This window comes from Phyllostomus discolor, chromosome 11, assembly GCF_004126475.2.
Source record: "Phyllostomus discolor isolate MPI-MPIP mPhyDis1 chromosome 11, mPhyDis1.pri.v3, whole genome shotgun sequence".
NCBI classification, from domain to species: Eukaryota; Metazoa; Chordata; class Mammalia; order Chiroptera; family Phyllostomidae; genus Phyllostomus; species Phyllostomus discolor.
Window position 1 is genome coordinate 81,842,812 of NC_040913.2, and position 24,869 is coordinate 81,867,680.

The 24,869-nt window shown below is 40.6% G+C and overlaps 1 protein-coding gene across 3 annotated transcripts in view; it reads left to right on the plus strand.

Moving 5' to 3' along the window:
* Positions 1–2,089: 2,089 nt before the first annotated feature.
* TUSC3 (tumor suppressor candidate 3) overlaps positions 2,090–24,869 on the plus strand; it is a 116,469-nt gene continuing 93,689 nt past the window's right edge. For 2 of the 3 annotated variants that reach the window (XR_004899973.1, XM_028527041.2), the window contains exon 1: positions 2,090–2,515. Coding sequence is in view for 2 of the 3 variants with exons in the window: in XM_028527041.2 (XP_028382842.1) it covers positions 2,378–2,515 (138 nt within the window). In the remaining variant the exon portion in view is untranslated. The remainder of the gene's footprint in view (positions 2,516–24,869) is intronic. The other variant, XM_036011674.1, reaches the window with a different exon arrangement.

Below are 24,869 nucleotides of genomic sequence, written 5' to 3' on the forward strand. Positions count from 1 at the left end.
GTTGGAAAGGTAGCCAGGTGGGAAGCAATGTAGGCTCTTGAGGGAATGGAAAAAACTTTGCTTTTTATGCTTAAGGGCAGTAAAAATACTTGGCATTGATTTATGTATTAAAAGGATCACTCTGGCTGCTTTACCAAGAATAGAATGTAAGAAGCAAGACTAAGTAGTCTTGGATTAGTACAGTAGAGGAGAATAGTGACATTATAAGCAAGGGAAAGAGGATGAACTAATAATGCTGTTTAATGTCTTTCTAATGAATGCTAGCGTTAGCATTATTAAATGAGAAGTCATAGCCCTAAAATGCTAGAGTCAGAGTAACTTCCAAACTGAATATAGGTGGCTGCACAGGGGGAGAGAATGGGGAAAATGGAAGGCAGCTCCGGGGCTCTGAAAATTGGTCGTTAGGAGGATGGTGGTACCATGACTTATAATAAAAAGATTGAGGCCAGTTTGGGAGAGAAAGGAGCTGATGACACATTTTGATTATGGTAAGTATATCTCAATGAATATGTTTAGCTGTTACAGATCATAAATTTACTTTTGTCTTCAAAGAGAGAAAATTTGAGGCCCCTTTCACAAGTCTTGAGGAAAAAAGCAAGGAGTTATTATTTTGGGATAACTACTAAGGGCAAAAATGCTCACAGAAGAGTGGGGAATGAAAAGCCTGGGAGAGAAAGAGATTTATGTGTAAATTCCCTTTACAAAAGTGGCATTGCATGGTATGTAAGAATGACCATGGGATTAGACTGCCAATGTTCAAATTCCTGCTCGACTCCTTTCTAGTTATGTGATTTTCAGTTACATCTTCTGGCCATAATTTACCTGAAAATTGCCGTAATAGGATGTATCTGATAGGGCAGTTGTACAACAGGAGTTGTGAATCTGGAGTTCATGCAATTTCAGAGCATTTGTGAACCTTGAATTGGAAAAAAAAATTCCCTTTTCTAATACCCTATAATGGAAATCTTTTCTTCAATCTTGAAGGCAGGCAACAAAATAGGGCATTCATGCATATGATTTTGCTTCTAGTAGACATGACAGGCTTTTTCATGTTATAGTACAATGGTAGCAGATGTTTTAAAATACTATCATCACTACTTCAAAATTAGCATATATTTTACAATTGCTATTAGATATGCTGCTAGATGTGTATGGTTTCGGGATTTATCTACAGCCTTCATGCCACTTAGTAGGTCAAGTTTCTCACAATTGCTCTCCTTGATCCATCTTATTCACTCAGTGAAGTTTGAATGTTCATACATTGGTTCTCACATCTAGGTTGCCCCCAGCATTTTCCAAATACAAATGTTGGTTGAGCCACAAAGTGGAGGGAGGTGAATTTTAAAATTTTGATAATTGGTATTTAATTATAGTTGGTTCCTTTGTAATCCTATGTATCTAATTTATGCATTTAGAAGTACTATTTTAAGACTGGGTCAACAGGCTTCATCAGATTATCAAATGTGTTCATGATTCAAGTGAAAAAAATCTTGAGATAGAAGAATAAAAGTGTACATACAAAGCACTAGAACAGTGCTTGGCCTCTATCAAATAGTCAACAGTCTGTTGCTATTGTTCTCGGAATGTTCAGAGAGCAGGAAGCGAATGAGGTCCTATTCATTTTTGCATTCAAAGCGTTTAGTAGTACAGTGCTTTACACGTTTGGCGCTGCATGAATGCAGAGTGAATGACCAAAGGAATCAACAACACGGTTTGCAGGTTGGCTGGCTCCTCAACCAGAGCTGCAAGGAACATCTGTGAAGTCTTGGGCTGCGACTAAACCCACAGGTTCTCCAGATTATGTTAGAGGGCTTCAGAGGGCTGGGTGTGTGAGCTACAGCTGTGTCCCTAAAAATACACCAATGAGCATGGAGATTGCTGTTGGCTAGAGTGGCCAGATCCTTACTAAATCCTCAAAGCTATTCTGCACCATATAATGAGACGTGTCTGTCTGTGGCTCCAGGTAGTGTTGGACACACAAGCCCTTGCATTTTCCTAGGTCCTAGTATTGGCTTCAGTAGCAAGACAGCCGTAGGTTCAGGTCAGCCAGCTAGAGCACCACGCGCCCCCGCAGCGCGGGTCTCGGGAAGACACGGGTGGAGGGCGAGGCGCGGCGTGGCGCGGAGGCCCTCTCCCTCGCCACGCCCACTTCCTGCCCCATCCCGGGCCTTTCCAGGTCCCCTCTCCCCGTGAACCGGATGCGCCGTCAGTTTCCTCCTCCGCGTCTGCGGCCGCAGCACTGGTCCCTGGCGAAGCCGCAGCCACCCACGAGGGCACGGGCAGGGCGCTCCGCACGGCTGGTCTGGCAGGTGTAGGGCGCCGTTAGGAGCTGGGCGCGCACGGTTACCGAGCGTGGAGGAGACACTGCCCTGCGGCGATGGGTGCCAGGGGCGCTCCTTCACGCCGGAGGCAGGCGGGGCGGCGGCTGCGGTACCTGCCCACCGGGAGCTTTCCCTTTCTTCTCCTCCTGCTGCTCCTGTGCATCCAGCTCGGGGGAGGACAGAAGAAAAAGGAGGTAGAACGAATCCCCTTGGCCTTTCCCTGCGGGCTGGGGCGTGCTGGGGCGGCCGCGTTGCTAGGCAGCCTGCAGCCGGGCGTGGGCGTTGACGGCCTTGGGGCGGGACCCTAGTGGGCGGGGAACCTTTGGGCCGCACAGTCTCCAAGGTGATGTTAGCCTTATTCTTTCTCCGAAAACCACGAAGCTTGCTGCATGCCTCAGCAGCTCACACCTTTCACACCCCAGGGGCTTTGGATCCTAAATTGGAGAAAGACCTTGAGCCCCCTGGACTCACCATAGTGGCTGGATGTGAAAATACCCTTTAGGAATAGCAAACCTGCAGACCTGTTTGTACCTTAGGCTCATGGTCTGGTCGTTATCCTTTTCAAACGGCAACAGAGCATATTGAGAATATATGTTATTCTGTATTCTTAATTATACATTTTATAGCTGTATGTTTTTTTATGTCGAATTCAATGTATAATTGTGACAGTAACCTCATATTAAGTTATGCAGATTTTTTTGGTAAAGATCAGATAACCAGATTTCAATCTCAGTCCTCTGATGACTTTGATGAGGCCAAGGGTTGAAGTAACTGATTCTATTTATTAGTTGTAGAATTATTTGTGAATTAAAGTAATCCGTCTTTGGGTAGTAGTTCGATCCAGCAAAATCAGAAAATACTTATTTTGGAAATGTCAGATTTGTAGTTGTACATAATTGTAGTAAGAGTATTTTCTTTCCGTAAGTCAAGGTGGTTTTTCCTGGTTAACTTTCACACATGACTCAAAAGCTTACTTGGCTTTAAAATATTACCACAGCTTTCTTGATATCTGGGTAGAGTGAAAAAGCGGCCTCACACAGACAATGATTCCAATTCTCTTTCTCTTGACTCTGCCTGAAACAACTCTCAACTCAATGTTAACTTCTTCCCTTTAGCTTTTTTATTTTAACAGGAAAGTGGGCCAAGTTCTGGTAAGAGGCTTAGAAAAGAACCATTGTTAAATTAAAACTGTGTTTACAAGTGTCCCAGGTTCGATTCCCAGCCAGGGTACATGCCTGGGTTGCAGGCCATAACCCCCAGCAACTGCACATTGATGTGTCTCTCTCTCTTTCTCTCTCTATCTTCCTCCCTTCCCTCTCTAAAAATAAATAAATAAATAAATAAATAAATAAGTCTTAAAAAAAAAACAAACAAACTGTGTTTACAAAAATAAATTAGCCCTGGCTGGTGTAGCTTAGTGGATTGAGCAAAGGCCTCTAAACCAAAGGGTCACTGGTTTGATTCCCAGTCAGGGCACATGCCTGGGTTGTTGGCCAGGTCCTCAGTAGGGGGTGTGCAAGAGGCAACCACACATTAATGTTTCTCTCCCTCTCCCTTCCTCTCTCTCTAAAAGTAAATGAATAAAATCTTTAAGAAATAAATTAATTAAAGACATGTCTCCTCAGCATTTGGTATTTATATACCATGTTTCAAGAGTTTCAGATTTCATAGTTTTTCTCAAGAGATTAAAAGTAGTTTTTTATGATGAGGGACACCATAGAAATTGTTTTATCTCCTAGAAAGGTCATAGTGATCACAGCAGCTTTCAGTTGAAAGAAAAAACTAAAAAGTCTAAAAAGTGTATACCTGTAAAGCATCTTAGCATCTCCAATTATGACTACTTGTGTGAAAACATTTGTTCATCTAGTATAATTATAAATTACGATAGTGTTTCCATTAAAATCTCTTTTAAATGAAAAATTAAGGAGAAAATTGTTGAGGATCAAAAAAGATTGTCAACCAAATCTGCTTTTATTTCTTTTAAACGGGAGAGTCTAATACAGGCATACCTCGTTTCATTGCACTTCACAGATGTTACATTTTCAATGATTTGAAGGCAAGCACCTCCACTGGGAAAAAGTTTAGGACTTGCTTTATTGAGGTGGCCTGGAACCAGACCATTATTACCTCCGAGGTGTGCCTGTATTATATGGTGGTTTGCAGAATACACCAGTTTTATTTAAAGAAAAGTGAAGAGCAAAACGACGACTTAAATAGTTGATAGTTTGATACTCTGCTCAGTGAACATGCGTATCCCTGAAATCTTGTTCAGTTCTCTATCTGGTACTCAGTTCAGAAACCATGGTCTCTTCCAATAGTGGGGGGAAAAACATTCTCCATTGGAAATGAGAAGAAGTTGCTCACCAGTGTGGTACTTTTCGAGGGGTGCTCCAGGATTGTTTTGACCATACAGGGCTTTTTCCTTTGCTGACTCTAGAAATGTATGCCCAATATGAGATTTAACACGACTGAACCAAAATTATAGCAGTTGGAACTTAATTTACTGTGTTAACATATTATTGACATAAGTACCAGGTGGACTTGGCATCAATGATGTATTCCTTCATTCTGGGGAAAACAAATCGAAGTCTAAAGTTGAGCCTGGAATCAAGAGTGGACCTTAGTTGCTTTTAAGGATGTAATAATTATGACAGTAATCCTTATGACCATAGGTTTTTGAGTCAGACAAATGGTTCAGTTACAACACATCCCCTTATTGTATGACATCAGACAAACCACTTGCCTTCCTTGAATTTTAGTTTCTTTGTTTAAAATGCAGGTATGATACCTATATCACAGGGTTGACTTTTTTTCACTGTTCATTCTGCCACCGCAGCGAACCATATCCCCGAGACTTCTCTGACCAGTGCTGCTTTGAGGAGTGCTGTTCAAATACGGTTGGAATGCCTGTAGGATGCAATCCAGAGTTCTGTACGTGCTATTTAGTGCTTTTCCTGAGTGAGCCTTTGTGTGTGACTCTTCGGTTTTATATTTCACTACTGGTCCTTGCTTCCCTCCAGTGTCAACTCAGGCAGGTGACCCCATCCTCCCGTTTTGGATGGGGGACTCCTCTGTGTTCACATCGCTGGATTTCTGAACTTATTTCTTTAGAGCACTGATGTGAATTTGTGTCTGCCGTCAGTACAGATGAGACCCTGGCAGTGGGTGGCTGAAGTGTTGTTGAGGTTTCCTATCGGGAATGATGGGGGTGCAGGGTAGGGTGTGAGACGGTTGTGTGGACTTCATCCGATGCTCAGAGTAATGGGAGGTGAAGGGTAGTGACCAAGAGTTCATCAGATGACAGTGTCTAAACATGGTAGGTAATGTTATATTTTTAAGGTGTGACTCATAAAGGAGCAGGATGCAGAACCGAGAGGGAGCTAACTTCACTGTCCTTGCTGAGTGAGAGTAAAGGAGAATGAACGGTTTCTATTTCAGTAGCTGGAGGGTCTGACAGAGAGATTAAAGGAACAAAACTCATTACAGATGTGTAAGATGTAAGGAATTAGTTGGGATGTTGAAAACGTCCTTGATTTGGTGACAGTATTGTAGTCAAAATGAGAAATCGTAAGGCAGTGAATGGTATAACCTTCAGTTTTTTCCCCTCACGTCTTAACTTTCAAGGTCTCAAACCAATTTTCTGATCTTAGGACATTTTTATGAATCTGATACACTTTTCTGTTTCTGCAGTATTTCATAGATGTGTGGAACATTGCTAAATCGATCTTGTAGAAATCTGGTAACATTTGCTGTTTTACAGATTGCAGCCTTATGTTTAACGATGCCAACATTAGCTAAATTTCTTGTAGACTGTTTCGGCTATGGATACTTTTATGAGGTACACACCACTATGAATTTATAAGAATTCGTAGTTTTGTGATTAAAAATACACTGACCCTGTATGATATGTGAATATAAATGATCAAAGCCATTAATAGATAGAAGCACGAATCGCTTTTTCAGTGAGCTCTCCTACCGAAGAAGGGCCTGGAGAAACAGCAGCAGTAACAACCGGGCAGGAGTCTGTCTTCAGAGATTTTTGGAGATAAAAGCTCTTCCCAGCATTACAGAACTACTGCCCGAGGTTAAATACTGCGGTGATTTACCAACCGCTGTTGTCTCATGGATTTCTTCTCAGATATGATCATTAGTAGACTGTGTGTCAAATGTCCTGGTCTAAAATAGCCCCATTTCTTGGAGAGTGGGATAGCTAGTACCAGAACTAGCTTTGCAGTTTGTCCTTCCGTCAGTCCCACATGCTCCTCCTGAGATGAGCATTAAGAAATGGGATATAAAGACAAAGATGATTTGTATGTTAGTTTTATTTTTTTATTGTTCCTTTTCTCTCTTTCATAAATACCCCATTGGCATTGTCTTTTTTTTTAATTGAATGTATTGGGGTTGTCTGTTAGTTTTCCATCAATGCGTGACAAATTACTACAAATTTAGTGACTTAAAATGATACTCACTGTTTATCTCATAGTTTCCCTAGGTCAGAAGCACGGCATAGCTAGGTTTGCACAAGGTACAAAGTCAGGTGTGGCTGGGCTACATTCTCATTTGGGTCTCTGGGTCCTGTTTGCACCTCGTTCAGGTCATTGGCAGAATTTAGTTTCGGGCAATCTTAGGACCAAGTTTCTTATTTCCTTGCTTGACTTCTCTCTGGGCCCTTTGAGCCACCCTTAGGTCCTAGCCCCGCAGGCCCCTCTGCAGGCAGTTTCAGACACGGTTATTATGTATTTGCTCTCTTCCAGGCCAGCAGGGTCCTCTCTCTGATACTTGACTGGCTTCGAAAATGCTGGTTAGGTTTGGCCCACCCAATAGAATCTCCCTTTTGAGTAAGTCAAAGTTAACTGATTCAGGACTTAACACCTGCAAACGTTTGGCCTATAAGGTAACATAACTATGGGCGTGCTGTTCCATCACATTCACAGTCTCGTTCACACTCGTGGGGAGGGAACTGTACAAGCCTGTGGGTCACTGGGATTATTTCAGAATTCCACCTACTAAAGTGGGTGAGCTTACACTTCGGAGATTTTTACAGATATTTAAATGGTGGCTTAAACATAAACAGGTGTATAAAGCTCATTGTTCTGAAATTGCATAGTATTGAGAAATAGTTACTCGCAAAAATAAGTAGTTAGAATTGATAAGAATTGTTTTAGGCAGTTCACTCATCTTGCGGCCTCAGGATACCAGTGAAACTGATAAATAAGTTTGGAAGAGCAATAGATACTTCCATTTCACAGGAGAAACTAACAATTAAAAATTAAAAAGGAATTAGAAAGTTTATAGAAATGTTCCCCACCCCCTGCCCATTATAGGACAAACCACCATTCTTCTATCAGATCTGCATAGTTTCAAAGTAGAAAACTTAATTATTCTGAGTGTTAAGTGCAGATGTTTTTTTGTTTTTTGTGGACCTGCACAGGCCGCATAGCTGTGGGACCTGCATTTCCAAACTGTGCTCATTAACCCTCTAGAGAATATTAAGAAGATACCTGAGTTGAGATAGCCATATTGTTTTTAAGTTAACATTTCTCTGTCAGCTAAACCAAAAAAAATGAACAGTGCTTTCTTGTCTCTTATATTTGAAATAGTCACAGTAGCACCTTGCCTTCATGCAGCCTCCAGTTGGTATTATGAAAGTAAGTTATGGAATTTATTGCCTGTATTCTCGTTACTGAGTCTGAAAAGGGTAAGATGTCAAGATGACGCCTTAATACAATCAACACTTTATGTGGCATTATCCCACAGTGGTTGAAAGATACATGCATCTTTGTAATAGCCACTTTCGCTTGTGCATACACAGTGACGCCAAACGTGTTTGTCAACAGCCTCAAGAGAGCTGCTTCTGTTGCTTTCTTGCCATGGCTTTAATATTTTTTTATCACATTTTATTATATTTTTTCTATATTCTTTGATGGTGTACCAGAGTTGTTTACCACATCAGTTGTTTCCTTCTCTTAAATAGACACCAGCTAGACCGCATTTCCAACGTCCTCTACACCTGTGCAGGGCGATGTGGCAGAGTTCTGGGCAATGCAGTGTGACTGGAAGTGACAGGAGTCATCTCTGGCCTGGCCTGTAAAGATTTGCCCCTTGCCCTGGCTGGTGTAGCTCAGTGGATTGAGCGTGGGCCTGTGAAGCAAAGGGTCACCAGTTCGATTCCCAGTCTAGGGCACATGCCTGGGTTGCAGGCCAGGTCCCTGGTTTGGGGCGCACGAGCGGCAACCACACATTGATGTTTCTCTCCCACTCTTTCTCCTTCTCTTCCCCTCTCTAAAAATAAATACGTAAAATCTTAAAAAAAAATATTTGCCCTCGGCTTGTGCTGTTGCATCACAGGCTTCCAGAGAGGGCCTGTGCTCCAGTGCCGCCGAGTTTAGGTGGGAGAAAAGGAGGAGAAGGCAAGGCCACTGTTCTCGGGAAGAGTGGAGGTGGATTCAGGAGACCTCTGCATTAGGTTTCTATTGTTGCTGTAACAAGTTAGCACAGACTCACTGGCTTAAAGGGACACATTTATTATCTTACAGTTCTGGAGACCGAAAGTCCAAAATCAGCCTCACTGGGCTGAAGTCCACGTGTCTGCAAGGCTGGTCCCTTGTGGAAGCCTTGAGGGGACAGTCCACTTCCCTGTCTTGTCAGCTCCTAGAGGCTGCCTAGTCCTTCCGATCCCTTCCCGAGAGCCATTCACTGGGGTTTTCTAAGTGGAACCAGCAGTGAGGTTCCCTTGCTAATTGGCACGTGGAATAGGAAGGTTGCCCATCACTTTTGGCATGAAAAACTCGGACGTACAGAAGCTAAGCAGGTAAACAAAGAGAAGAGATTTTCATTGGTTCGATAAATATTTGAGTACTGACTCAGTGTTAGCCTTTGTTCTAGATGACACCAGTGCAGAAAACAAACAAAAAGGGGAAAAACCGTTGCCCTCCTGGAGGGTATCTGGCTACAGGGAGTATGGACAGCCCTGAGTTCTTGGGTCTGGTTGTTTGACGTCAGACCGCTCTCTCCCCTTCCTTGTTACGTGTTTTTCCACAGCTCCTTTTCACCCAGGCTGGATGGAACTAGGCTTATGTCATTTTTAATTAAAGGAGTTCAATAAATATGAAAGCCATTTATCATTTCTCTCAGCTTTGATTAAGAAGATAATACAGAATTTAAACTATACCCCTGGCTGGTGTAGCTCAGTGGATTGAGTGCAGGCCTGCGAAACAAAGGGTCGCAGTTCGATTCCCAGTCAGGGCACATGCCTGGGTTGCAGGCCAGGTCCCCAGCAGGGGGCACGTGAGAGGCAACCACACATTGATGTTTCTCTCCTTCTCTCTCTCCTTCCCTTCCCTTCTCTCTAAAACTAAATAAATAAACTCTTAAAAAAAAGAATTTAAACTATATAAATAAATTCAAATTAGTGAAATACACACTTATCTTTATAGTACAGGTTCTGCATGAAGACGCTGGCCAAGCCAGTCTTATCCCCTAGGTAATTTTAGCTCCTTCCGTTGCCATTTTGGGGTGATATTTTGATCCTGGAAGATATTCCTGTCTTTTTTTTTTTAATCTTTTATCAGATTTAGCTGAGAAATTCAGCATTTTCCTGTTAAGGGAGCCTAACTGGCGTTCAGATCTTCAGATCCCTAATCTACTTTTTGGTCTCTTGTTGGTTTTTGTGCACTCACTTGATAGCTGCCTCCTTCCCTCCCTCCTCCCTCCTCCCTCCCTCCATCTTCCACCCACCATCGAGGCCTCCAGGGATTTACCTGCCGCATTCCTCCTTGTTGTTACCAAAAGGACAGAGCTGTGGTTGTATTGTAAATGTAAGTACATTGGATGGGTGTGGGTAAGTGCGCCAGAGGCACCCTTCTTTCTGGAGCGTTCCACTTCTGCCCCTCTGTGCTTGGCCGTCCGCTGCCCTCATTTCTTCCCCAGGGCGGTGGGACTTCATCAGCTGGCCTTTTTTTGCTCAGATCTTTTTCTTAAAACTGGAGGCACTTTTCCCGTTTCCGTAGGTAGGTCAAGGTAGGCTTGGAAATTAGATGTGGTTTAATAAGCTGTTCAGCTGCCTCTTCACCCCATGAGAATAATTTATGTGTTGATAATTTTTTTTCTGGGAGCTCTGCATCACAAAGCTTACTTTAGGGTTTTTAGTTGCAGTTGTTTCCTTAAGGGCCAGAGCTCATTTTGTAATGAGTGTTGTCTCATTCCTCTTGAGAGAGGAGGTTTGGGGGGGTTATATTGTGGTCCCAGTCAGTGTGGCCTGCTATATCAAAGTACCGTAGGCATGATGGCTTTCAAACCACAGAAACCTGTTTCTCGCAGGTCTGCAGGCTGGGCGTCCAGTCAGGGTGCCGGCAGCGTTGGTTCCGGTGAAGATCCTCTGCCCGTGGCAGGTGGCGACTTCTCATGTCATCCTCACGTGGCACTTAAGGGGCAGGAGAGCTCTCTGTCCTTCCCTGAGGCGGTCATCCAGTTCGCCCTGGGGACCCGATCACCTCTCAGTACCATCACTTTGAGAATTAGGGTTTCAACTTGTAAGTTTTGGGGGTGACACACATATTCAGTCTCCCGCAACCACCTTAGAGAAATAGGTCAATAAACCATTTTAAGCTAGATGTTACACTCAGTGTTTAAATGGGTTTTCGGGTAGGTGTAAATCACTTAGAAGACGTTTACAGGGATCAGCCAATTAGAACCTGGTAAGCATGTCTCACTTCTTCCAGTTAGAAAGAGTGTCTCCTGCTGTGGACCCACTATCCTCGTGTTACTATATTTTAAGGTTTTTTGGAAGGAGAAAAGCTCATTTGACTTTTGGGATTTTTTTTTCCTACTAAATACTTAGTTGTTATGTAACCTTTTCTTTAGAAAAATTTTATATTTTTTTTGTAAGCTTAATCATCAAAAGCAATCAGCAATCTTTAAAATACACTAAATACATTAAATAGTATCCTTTAAAATACACGTTTTATTCAATCAATTGAATAATTTTTGTGTATCTTCATATTTTTGTGTATCTTCTGTATTAGGGAGTAATAGGACTTTTGTAAAGTTTATTCCTTTGTGTGTCTGATTCTTTGTTTTGAGAAGGACGGAGGCTCCCTTGTGAAGTGGCTGGTATCATGGTACTAAACGACTGAGCTGTAATCATTTGATTTCATTTTGAAATGACTATTTAAAATTGTCCTTTTTCCTAGTGAAATGCAATCTCCTCATGGAAACTAACTGAAATATTAAGAAGTTAAACATATAATGTATGTGTATATGCATGCTATTTAATTAAGAGGATAATAAATATTTTATTTCAGAATTCTTCAAGATGTACTTTTACAAATATATAATTTATATTTTTGATAGGAATGATACGTGTTTTGGACTTATAAACAGTACTTTTATATACTAAATTAATGTGAATTTTAAATCTAGTAAAGAATTATAAAAGTTAATCAGAAATTTTTGATTTATATATTAAAATATGTATTAATTGCAAATGAATATAATGGCAACTGATAAGATTACTGATTTCAGATTACTGAAATCAGATTACTGATTTCAGATTTTGAGACTGACTTTAGTATTTTTTTCTTGTTGAAATTTAAAATTATGAATATACCCATTACTTACTTGAAGCCACTTAGCATAAAAGTTGTCTTTTTAATTTTTCTAAGTAAAAGTTTGTATTAAAGCAGCAGATCAGAGTTTTTGAATGATGTGTTCAGAACTCTTGCTTTCTTAAGTGTGAGACACTAAATTGTGAGTTCATTAGTCAACAGACCAGCTTCCTTTTTCTAGGTAATTAGGAAATTCATTGCTTTTTCTCTCAGGTTGTGAAAATGGAGCTACATGAAATTTGTTGTTATTTTTTGAAGAATGAGACTTAAACCAGTTTTTACAAATTCTTTTTTGTCGTTCCAACACCTTTCTTTCTTACTTGTGCACCCAAATGGGTTGAGGACACCGTCATGCTATAAGGAAGGACACTTTGACCACTTTGAATATCTACAACTTTATCTTGTCTCTAAAAATGCATATTAACATTTTAAAATTGGCAATTCAATGACGAAAGTTTAAAGAGATTAAAAGTTAAAGATGCTGTAAGAAAACTTACAGATACATATAAGTCATTACCAGAATTGGAATACATTCGGGAGGAAAAGGAGATGCGGGTAATAGTGACTGCATGGCAGTAGGGGTAAATGAGGACTCTTCCCAGCACCACTAATGCAAACAGTGTGAATCGTGGTGTTTTGTAAGGACGCGGAAGTGGTGTATGTTGGTTTACATGTTTAAAAGAAGCAAACTTACCATCTTACACTGTGCAGCCTAGAGTTAAAAACCAAAATAATATTTTATTTGATGCGAATCGCATCAGGACAGTTTACAACTGCTTAGATGTTTTTAAGGTGGGAAGCATGTTTTGAACTCTCTAATTTTCATTTGGTTACGTCTTACAGTGTGCCTCTCTCTCCTATTTGAGGAGCTGCTGTTGTTCTCCTTTAATTCGCCAAACCTGGTTTTTCCAGTTCCTTGAACAAATTTGTAATAGCTACTTTGACGTCTTTAAGTCCAGTAGCTGGGCCCAGTAAGAGATAGTTTTTTTTCTCACTTGCTTTTTTATTTTCTGTGCAAGAAAAGATTACACTTTTCTGTTGCTCTTCATGTCTTTTTGTTGTTGTTGTTGAAAAGCGGAATTTTGATATTTGAGCAACTCTATTCTGACCGCCCTCCTCCTTGTCCAGATCATCATTATTGTTTTACATTTTTCATAATATTTGCTAGTGGCTGGCCTGAATCAATTCTGTGGAGTGTGTTTTTCCTGCAGCGATCAACCTCTGATTATAATGCTTAGTTTCGTGCCCCCCTTGTTTTTGTTTGTGAGCCTGGCTTCCTAGGAATTGCCAGTTCTGGGTTAGAGGTTGTGATGAAGAGCCCTGACCCACCAAGTCTTCCAGCCTTGCCATTGATCTGTGTGTGGTTGGCGGGATGTCTTCAAAGTCCCCGGGGGTTGTCCTGTCTGCCCCGCATTTAGCCCGGGATCAGCAGCCGGCAGGCACTTTTTCTGGTAGTTCCTGAGCATGTGCAGTCTTGCAGACCACCAGGGGTGAATGTAACCTTTGCAGGACAGTTTGGCTATCTGTTTCCCTGAATCCCTTTGTTAAATTGATGACTAGTGCATTGTTTTTCTTGCTGCTTCTAGTGTGTGTTTTTAAAAATCCGGTTGCTTGCCAGTGTAACCTGTGTCACAGAATGCCTTGGGCAGTGCTGTGGGGTTGCAGGTTCTGATGTCTTGCTTCTCTTCTGGATGGAGCCTTTGGTGAACTGTCTTGGAGCTGGGGCTGGGGTCCCCCCTGAGTAACACCTCCACTGGAGGAGCAGGAGTTAGAGGGAATGGGGGCCTCTGGTCTTCCCAGCTTGCCCCTCCCAGTGTGGAGCCCCCCCACCTTCTTCACTGTGATCAGGGGTGGGGTGAGGAAGGGAACCAGTCCTCTCTCAGACTCTCTGCCTGGCAGGGAACCCCTGCAGCGCAGCATTTCGGGCTGAAATGCCACATGTTCCTGCTGTTCTCACCAGGATCTGGTGAGTCATCTCCAGTGAAGCTTCTCAATTTTTTTGCATGCCCTTAGGCTTCAGAGAGTAGAAAGTATTGTTTTTGATACTTTTTACCAGTATCATTCTATTTTGCCCAGGAAGAGGGTCTGCCAAGCTCCCCTCACAGCCATTTTGGAGATCCCGACTACAGGAACCGTTTCACAGAGGCACCAGGCAGCCGACAGGCGATGGCACCAACACAGGGGAGGCTCAGTGACTTAAGAACGCCATCAACTAGCTGGTGAAGAGTCGGGCCCTTTTTTAGTTTTTCTTCCGAATTTTAGGTTCTACTCATTCTACAATTCCAGTGGCTTCAAACTATTGACAGTATTATTAACGTAGTGTAAAAATTCCATTTTGAGATGACGTGGCCTGTTCTGAAACCAAACTAGATGGGATGTGGTTGGCGGGGCTGTGAAATCTTCCTCTCCAGTGACTGCCACGGCCGATCCGAGTGCGAGTCTAGATGGGTGCCCCCCCCCCCCCCCCAATGGTTGGTTCCCTGTGTGTCTGCAGCTGCTCAGGGAATTTTCTCCCCGATGGGGGGGTCAGTTCTTTTTTTTTTTTTTAATATATTTTATTGATTATTGCTATTACAGTTCAGTTCTTATGTGAAGAACATGCATCTAGCATCTGTGGTAGTTGTGCTGCCCAACAAAATTGCTAGGACCTGTCAAAATTATTTAATTGTTCATTAATATATGGCATAAAATATTTTTAGTGATTTAAAATAAGTAACAACTGTAATGTGTACCATCTTACAGTAGCTCTCTTTTTCCCCCGTGTTATTTCTTTGGTTTAAGGCATACACACTTGATAGGTCGTTAAAATTGCTAATCTCAGCAAAGCGTTGACTTAACTGGCAGACCGATCAAGGAGGCAAGGAATGTTTTGTTTTCTTTCTCTTCGTGTTATATTGTAAAAGTGGGGGAAGATTCAACTTACAGGCATTTTCTGTAATTCTTTATGTGTTTTAACTCATTGATAACTTGTGAAATGTGTACTAGCACTCGTACCGGTGGTTACAGTCTCGGGGGAATCGAAAGGCGAAGCGAGCACGTGCTACTCGGAGACTCTGTTGAGCAAGGGAGGCGTATCCGCAAACTCACACAGACAACCTGGTCTGCATGGGGGAGTCACTTTCCGATCTGTAAGGGTGAGTCCCTGTCTCTGTGTGCTGAGAGCTGGAAAGGTTTCGGAGTCAGGCAATTAACTGAACTTGGTCCTGACTAATGAGGAGGGGTTAGACATGTTGATGAGAACTGCGGGTTAAATAATGGAGTGTGTGTAGCATTGTTTATAAGATTAAAAAATAATTGGGAAAAAAACATGTATGGCCATCATTAAGAGAAATAGAAAAAAATTAATATGAAGGGATTCTCTACAGCAATGGAGATAAATGAATTATTCCTATATGTGTTAACATGCATAGGTTTGTTTTTTAAAACAAAATTTTGATGTAAAAGTTTCAATATGGTATTGGAAGAGGACATTAGACGTCAGGATTTGTTTCTTTTTGCTCTTGTATTTAGATTGCAAAAGTGAGCCTTTGGATAGTGGTGGACGATTGTGGTAGCAGAATGGGAACTCCATTAATGTTTAGGATTGTGTTACTCTGAAATAACTTCATTTGTCTATTTCTGGCCTGTTTATCACCAGAAAAACTCAAAACTGTATTTTGCTAGACCCAGGAAAAATGGTTTTATTTGTTGAGCTTATATTGGGTTTTTGTTTGTCTTTTCTCTAATGGTTCACTAAATCAGATTTGAAAATTTCTGGGATTGCTTTCTTCAGTCTTAGTAAAGAGATACATAAAACCCTGGTTATGGAAGAACTTTTGATACATATTCCAGGTAATTTTTCTGAAATGACCTAAGGTATTCATCAGTAAAGATAAATGTAGTGGTACCTGCAAGTTAGAATATAATGAAACATCCTCGTTTTCTCAAATACCAGTCTGACCAAGAGTGAGGATTAGATTGAAGCGAAGTGAGTGTAGCTTTCAAAAGAGTAGAATCAGTCAATAGATGGGAAGATTAGTGCAGGGCCGGCAAAGAGGCATGTGGTCACTGATGCCCTGCCCGGCTACATGCACCATTTCCTCTCGGAGGTGTCGCAGTGTCGCATCCTTCAGCTGCTCTTTCTGGATGTCTCTTTCCCTGTCTCTTTCCAGGGGGTGGTGACTGTTGTTCTGCTGTTCATTAGGGGATGCAGATGTACATTCCAAACAACATAGAAATTTATAAAGTAGAAATGAACGTACCCCTGTAACCTTCTCCTCTAGAAGTAAACCAGTTAGCTGTATATCATTTCAGATATTTGGCATGTATGTGAAATAAGTTGAGCAAATAGGCACAACTCATGTATTTCGAAATATGAATTAGTACTTTAAACAAAATTCTGATAAGTATTACTATCAATTACTTAAAGGTAAATTGTGAATATCCTCTTAGGTGAGTCTGTCTCATCTCATTAATGGCTATAATAGAGTTCTATTCTGTGCCATGCTGTGATTAACCAATCTTCTTTTCACAGGCACATATAAGATTAACAAATATTTGCAATTACGAACAGTGGTGCAGTGAATATCCTTTTACATAAGCACGTGTGCCATGACTGGTGATTTCTTCAGGAGATGTTGTTGGAAGTGTTATTGCTTCACTAAAGGGTGAACTCATTAACATTTTATGTGTATCATTTGGGAGACCTTGAAAGATTATACCCGTGTATATCCATGTTGTGTCCCTTAACATTTTATAGTGGTATTTTTAATATACCATGACATTTGTGAGTTAAATGAAACAAAATATTTGTATAATATTTTTACCAAATGAATATTAGCACTAAACATGGGGCCTTATAGACACACTGCTTCCAAGTTTTAATGATAAGTGTTTGTCCTGAGCTGCTGTCTCTGATCACAGTAGCGAGGTGTGACTAGGTTTTATACACTAGGTTTTAAAAAGGGTATGTCTGCCCCAAGTGGGTGGGGACAGGTGGCTGGACCAAGGACTGAAGGACCGTGTCAGCCATGAGAGTGTTCTGTTCCTTCTATTTCTGCACGTCCAGTAAAATGGAAGTTCACTGACAGCTTCTCCTTTCCGGAGTTCTTTATTTTGATTTATCTCCTGGTTGGAGCTCATCCTCAAGTAGTTCCCCCCATCCCAAAGGGTCTAATTTGTACTGAATTCGTTAATTTTTTGCTTGCTTTGCTACCTTACATTACTTTTGTCCTTTTAATAACCAGTATATTTCAATATGATACGGTCTTGATATTAAAGGGATAAATGGAACAATAGTAGGGGCACCTCATTCTGCCCTGGGGGCTGGCATGAAGGTAGGGTATTTTCTCCAATGTTCCGCGGTGACTTCTATGTAAAGCCCCACGTGAGAAGTCTCTGTGGAGATGTGGGGGCTTCCAGTGTCTGCGCCTGTGCTGGTACTACAGATTTGAGTTAGTAGGTAGCCGTGACCATTTTAATGTCTTTTATACAAAATAACCAGGCAAAGCTTTTGCTCTACCCAAAATATTTGACTTGCTCCTGCCATTTGGAAGTAATTTGGTAGGCCAAATAGAATTTACGTTGATGAAAGGCATTGGAAAACATTTTCAGTACACTTAAAACTTTGCTCTTGGCCTGTTTTCTGTTGGAGTTCATTTAATTTTTCTTGGTTTTAATAATTTAACCATCACAGATTTTACTGATTAGTTTGTGTGACTTAGGAATAAACTTGCTAAGAAAAAATCATCTCTCAATTTTGCAGTGTATAAATAATTGATGTTTTTGTTTTTACGTATTCTCGTAGTAAAATGTTTTCTTTAGCTGTGACACATAGTAGGTTGCTATCAGTAGTGAGGGGTTCTCTACAAACCTGCCTTCTAGGGCAGTACAGACTGTTTTGCAATATAATGTGTTGTTATGACGGGGTATCTGCTCTGCTCACTGACACTGGTAATGGCCTTCTTGCCTGGACCTGCACTCCCAAGGGAGTGAGGCCAGACGGCTGTGTGCAGCTGCAAGAGGCGGTTCTTTTCCGCTCTCACAGCTGCCATGGTCCTTTGGAACTGGTACCTGTTTTAAAGTGCGGTATTTCTTTATACAACAGGAAATATCTAACAGAAAGATACAGAGTTCAAGAAAGATGGCGACAGAAACGAATGCAATGGAATAAACATGGGATGCTTATTTAGCCTCGTTTGTGACTGTCCCTTATCAAAGTGACTTTGTATTTTGATCCCTCAGCGATCGAAATTCTAATGATGCTGTCTCCTGACAGGAGAGCATTGTATTTATGCAATTTTACAGTGAAAAACAGTCACACGGAGAGCCATGTGAATTTTTATAGAAACCCAAAATCAACAGTCAAAACCTCTTCACTTTTTAGTAAAAAAATAAAACAATAACTCCCAATTCTGAAAAAAAAACACCCTTATTTCTGACTGTACACATGACTTTATGATTTATTTGTAGATAAACTTGTGTAGTTGTAATTATCGCTCCATTCTCTTTTCACTTTTGGTAGACTCTTTTCATTAGTTATAGACCACATATGTATGATTTCAGTCCCTAATATTTCATTATTTTAATGTGCTCTATTTTTATTTTTATTGCTATTAACTATATAACAATGCTTAGGTTGTTTTCTTTTTGAAATTTTTAGGGTATGTTTTAAAAGGTCTGATTAATAAATTAACCAGTATAATCAGTTTAATGTATTTTGTATCAATGATTTTGTGTAGGACCTTACACTTTGGGGATGAGATTTATATCCAATATACCTGAATTTATATAATTTTATACATTCATTAATCTAGTTTTATTATTACTAGTGTCAAGTACAAAATTTTCAAAATACTGTACAAAGACCTCTCTAATAAAATTAAGGTATAACAGCATTTAATGGTACGATTCTTAAAATTTATTATTGCCATGGGTGAGTTAAGCTTCTTATGGAGGAAGAATTCTGATATTTTTCAGTGCATAATTTATATTGATGTCTTTATGTAAGTAAATGTGTTGCTTTCTTGTAAATTAAATCATAAATAGTTAAATTACTATTAAATTCTTGAATTATTAGTTTTAAATTTTGCCACAGTAATTCTTAAGTTCACTATATATCCTATACACATATAAAATACCAATTATATATACTTTAAATATACAAGTTTAGGAAACAGTTGCTTTCTTTATAATATTCTTTCCACTTTTGAACCAGTGAATAAATAGTCTACAGGTTCGATACTTGAAAATAAAGGGCGGGTCTGGAGCTAGCCAAGTTTAGGATGCCTTGAGGGATACAAAGCAGCCACCTGTGGATCTTTCTTCAGGGACGTTTCCTGAGGCGAGGTCAGGCTGGTAAAGCCACTAAGCACAGGAGGGTTACTGGACACACTTTACTGTGTCTCTGGAGATGGTTCACTTAACTGGATACTGCAGCACCATCAATGGAAGGTTTGTCCTTTCTAAACAAAATTGAACATTTGAATAAGAGTTTTCTCAAATAACTCGATGTCTACATTTTTCATTTAGATGTGAGTAAAATGAGGTGCTACCCTCTTTGACACGTTGGGCTTAAAAAAAGTGCGTGTGAGACTCTGCCCACACACCAGCTTTTAGGGACTGAGCGCTGGGTTCTCTCTGATGTGCTCGACACAGGCCAGGCGGATAGGTCTGAGGGTGTCCACTGCTCCTTTCTTTTAATTTCAAAGGGCTGGATTTATGTAAAGGATTTTGAGTCTCGTACTCTTTCACCTGTGAAGTACTGGGAGGTGAGATTTTCCAGGAGAGTGTTACGTTTCCTGCAGAGGTGCCATAATTTGCTGAGCTCTTAACTGATTAAAGTACTTGTTGGAATCGATGCCCTCTTTATGGCATGGGTACTACATGCACTTTATGTTTTCCGTCAAAATAGTCTATTTCCTTATTTATTGTGTGGCTCACTGCGGTCTTCTGGGTGCTCGTAAGGCTATTGGTGATCTTCATTGAACATCGAACATTTTTTTTAATGTTCATTGGGTGATGTAGTGATTGATCTGTGATAATTGCTGTTTATATTTTATTCAAATCTGAGAATTGTATAATATTAAGGAAAGTGAGTAAGTATTTTTAGGATCACATAATTTCAGGAACCGAAGATCAGTTTTCTCCCAGATGCAAACAGCACGCATCTGGCCACTTCTCTTGGATTCACCGGCAGGCGTTGAGTGTGCCTCCTGGAGGGTGAAGTCTAGAAAAGTAAAGACTCTGATAAAACACAAGGGGACGGCAGGGTTGTGACGTTTCCGTGTGTCATCAAGAGCTGCCTTCAGCTGGTACTTCCCATTCTCACCCCAAGTCTGTGTCCGGTGAGTCACTGGACAAACTGTGTCATGGGTACTGTGGTGGCAGTGAGCACCCGAGTAAACACTGTGAGAGAGGGGTGCGTGGGCACGTGAATGGCTGTTCCTCTGGAGGGGGTCTCTTTTGTTCAAGACGTGAGACCACATCCATCTGTGTTTTGGTGCCTCTGGTCATCATTAAAGGTCCCTAGGGATCAAAGGCTGGAAACAGATATATGACTATACAAGTATTAGATTAGTGAGACTTTTTTTTGTGTGTAAGCTTCATTTTGGAATGAGCTATTTTATTATAGTTGTGTTCTGAAATGTATTATTTCTTTGTATTTTTATGAACTGGTTTGTCAAAAATGAGAAAATTTGAGTAATATCATATGTCAAGGACCAATTTGTTTATTATAGTGAATTGCCTTAAAATTCAGCTTTTTAAAAAACATTAAGGTAAAAATATAAGACAGATGGCTGGGCACCTATAGTTAATATAACTGACTATCTTAACTTCATGAATAGGTGGGACCTGCTAGCCCTTGCTTTTTACAATGTAATAGGTAAGGACAGGGTTTTTTCTTGAAGATTTTAAGTATTAGGTATCTTTTTCCTTTTTAAATATGGTGGACTTATGACACCCGTGTTCCTATTTCCCAGCCTCATGCCAGTAGCAGACGGCTCACATGCTCTTTACATAGTACCAGGCTCCGTTTCCTCGGTGCTAAATTTAAGTGGCCATTGCCAACCAGTCAGTGTTCACAGAAATACAATCTTGCATGCTGTCCCATCTGAGCTGGCACTGAGCCACTTAACAGCAAAGCCACGACCATAACATCAATGTCAGTAATATTTTTTACTGCTCGAGCTTCATTGCTGTAGGGTCTCGTGACTAGGATCTGCTGTACTCCTTCCCTGTTCGTGTTCCATAAATTTAACACAGTGCTTGTCAAGTAATTAGTAATCTGCAGTGCTTATTTATAAATTGAGCACAGTGCTTGTCATGAAATAAGTGCTGAGAAAACATTTGGCAGCTCTAAGATTTAAGGTATTAATGAGATTTTAAAAATCCTCACTGTAGATGTTCCTCTAGCAGTCTGATCACTGTTGCTGACAGAAATCGTCTTGAAGAGAAGGGAACAGAATTTGAGTGCCTGTCCTTTGCGGGATGATGTGCTATGAGTTTTCTATACATTCATTCACTTAATTTTACCGACATCATTGTGAGATATTATGTCAAATTTAGAGATGTAGGAACTGAGATTCAGAGAAATAATTTGGTCAGGTCACAGTGCATGTTAATGAAGAATCACCATGTGAATTTCAGCCATCCAATTCTTTTTCAGTTTTAAAACAGACATGTGGTGCCTTCTCAGTTTTCTAAGGCTGCATTGTAGTCCATCTTTTGCATGCTTCTGTGGTCCCCAGAATACACAGAATTCCCTTAGGAATGATTTTTTTTAAACTTGTTTCATTCTCCAGTGGGAACAGGGCATTAGGATCCATGACCGTTCCTTTCACCAAGGGGGACAACCAAACAGAGAAGATGGTGGAAACTCATTCTGACGAAGTGAATGGTAGTGGGAAGGACAAAATCCCAGCAGAGAGAAGTACAAATGGCCCTGGAAGTGGAAATATTTTGAAGGGACAAACGCACCCAACCTTGTCCTACAACAGGCCATAGTGCTGTCACAGAGGAATGCAACGGTAACAGTAGAATAAACCCTATTGGAGACTGGTTCAACCTGTGATTCTTTCTCAGATCATTGAATTCACACGAATCAGATTTTCATTACTTACGGAATATTTCTACTACAGCACTCGTAACATTTTCCTTGGAGAATGAGCTCACCCTTCTTTATAATAGTTGCTTCTGAGAGTGTGAATGTCCCCAAAACCTCCCTGCCTAGTCCTTTTTTTCTCCTGTACAAAGCTGACCGATCGATTCCTTCTGTACTACTTCCTGAAGAGAGAATCTGGCACTTGATGATGCACAGTGTTTTTGCTATTATGTTCTTCAAGTGTATTGGCACTGTTTAAATGCATTTTCCTATATTATCTTAAAACCTTTAAGCAACTGGAAACTACAAATTAATTTGTTTATCTGGCCTAGTTTTTACCCTAAATGATGCATGCTTACAAAGAATTACTTTCTAGGCCTAGCCAGGGAATTAAATTAGAGGAACTTTTAAAATAAACTGCCTTACTGTGTAGAAAAGTCTACTTTTGTTTACATAGTCCCGCAGGTTTTTAAGACTGTGTATGTGATGGGGATGGGGTACAGACAGCGTTATCACACACAAACATGTAACACCCACATACATGAACCATTCCATGGAGAAAACAGTATAGGAAGTGACAAGAGAAAAACTGAGTTCGATTCCCTAGTTAATTGCTTGCCATTTTGATCTTGAGTAAGTAACTTAGGTTCTCTGACCCTGAGTTTTTTTCTCTGTGTAATAGGGGTGCTGGTTGGCACGTGACAATGCTGGGTGTCTAGTGTGGTACTTGACGTATTGGAAGCCCTCATTAAGTAGTTCTTTCTTCTTGTTGATTATGAGCCTCAGGTTAAGGCATGGATGATAATGCTCCATTTTAAAAATAAGTGTAATTTTTGTGATTTCCGTAATGAATGTGGTTCATTATTATCATTGACTCTTGATCAGTGATGATACGTTGACATTCGCGAAGTGGGAAGGCACAAGTTTTAATTCCGCTTCAACAGGTTTATGGTTTTCTTTGCTTATAAAGACCGTCGATATAGTTAACATAGTTTATTGTATACCTTCTAGTGTTTCTCTGGTGTGCAAAGATGAGAACATTCAGAAATGATGCCGTCAACAGTGACCTGTTAGAGGTTTTTAGTGCGCACAGATGCGAGGCTTCTCAAATAGTGAGTCAAAGCCACACATCCTCTAGCAGTTTCAGGTGCTTCTGACTCTTGGGTTGTTGACTCTAAACAGGGGTGAGTTGCTTGAGGCAAGAGATGTGAATACTGATCACTTGGCTCCTTATGGGTGGAAAGTGAGTAACAGTAACTAACCTAGTATATTGTGGGAATAGGTTCAGAAATGAATATGCCAAGAAAAGTAGAAATATTCTTGATTAATTTCTATTTTAGAAGTTTATAAATTTGTGTATAAAATTTAAGCTCTTAGAAATTTGCCTCCGACATGTGTTTATAGACTACCAATCTCTTTTAGTGATTTTAAAGTAAATTTAAATATGTTAAAACTACTAGAGCTCACCCTAGCTGGTGCAGGTCCGGGGATTGAGCACGGGCCTGTGAATCAACAGGTCACTGGTTTGACTCCCAGCTGGGGCACATGCCTGGGTTGTGAGCCAGGTCCCCAGCAGGGAGCACGCTAGAGGCAACCACACTCTGATGTTCCTCTCTCTCTTTCTCCTTCCCCTTTCTCTAAAAATAAAATCTTAAAAAAGAAAAAAACTACTAGAGCTCAGAGATGTTTTTGGTTCTCTCCTATCTTTATATTGCTTTTGTAGAGAGAATTTAAAAGTATCTCCTAAATCATTAGTTAAAAACTTCTAATTAAAGGGTGGCAGAACTCCTACTTCAGTTACATACAGCTTCAGCATCTATCATGTCCTTTGGACTTTTCAAGAATCTGGGGCTGCCAAGGTCACAAGGCATGATTTTTGCCCCTGAGGAACTGAGACTGGATGGGGAGAGGCAGCCATATGAGAAATGTGGTGCGTGCTCTGGTAGAGTTTCTCCGAAGGAGGGACTGCTAGTCCCTAGGTGGCCTGATGGAAGAATCCTTGCATGAGCTGGTTCAGTGGAACAACAGAAGCTCACTAAGAAGTGACAGCAGAAGAAGGGTGAGGGACGTGTTTCTTTTGTGCTAGGCCTGGTGATATAAAAAAAGCACCATGTTTCTGAGATTGAATAAAGCAGTGGCGTCTCAAATTAGTCTTCATGTTAGAACTATGGAAGAAATACATTAAGAAAAATACTGATTTTTTTTAGGTACTCCATTCCAGGGATGAGATATATGAGGTATCTTATAATTGTCTCTGCAGGTCTTGTACCTCATTTAAATGTATTCCTAGGTATTTCATTTTTTATACCATTGCAGATGGGATTGTTTTCTTTATTTCTGATAGTTCATTATTGGTGTATAAAAGCGCATCTGATTTCTGAATGTTTTGTGTCCTGTTACTTTACTGAATGAATTTATGAGCTCTAGTAGTTCCTAATGTAATCTTGAGGGCTCTCTGTATGCAGTATCATGTCATCTACAAATAACAACAGTTTTACTTCTTCCTTTCCAATTTGGATCCCTTTCATTTCTTCTTGTCTGAATTCCGTGTCTAGGACTGTGTTGAATGAAAGTGGTGAAAGTGAACATCTTGCTTTATTCCTGATCTTCAGGAATGTGTTTGTAGCCTTTCACCGTGGAGTGTGATGTTAGCTGTGGATCTGTCATATACGCTCACTACTGTGTTGAGTAGATCAGGGGAGCAGAACGGAGAGCCCAGAAATAAGCCCATACCTATATGGTCAAATAATCTATGTCAAAGGAGGCAAGGATATCCAATGGGGTAAAAACAATGTCTGCGGTAAATGGTGGGAAAGCTGGACAGGTAACATACCAAACAGTGGGACTAGGCTGCTTTCTCCC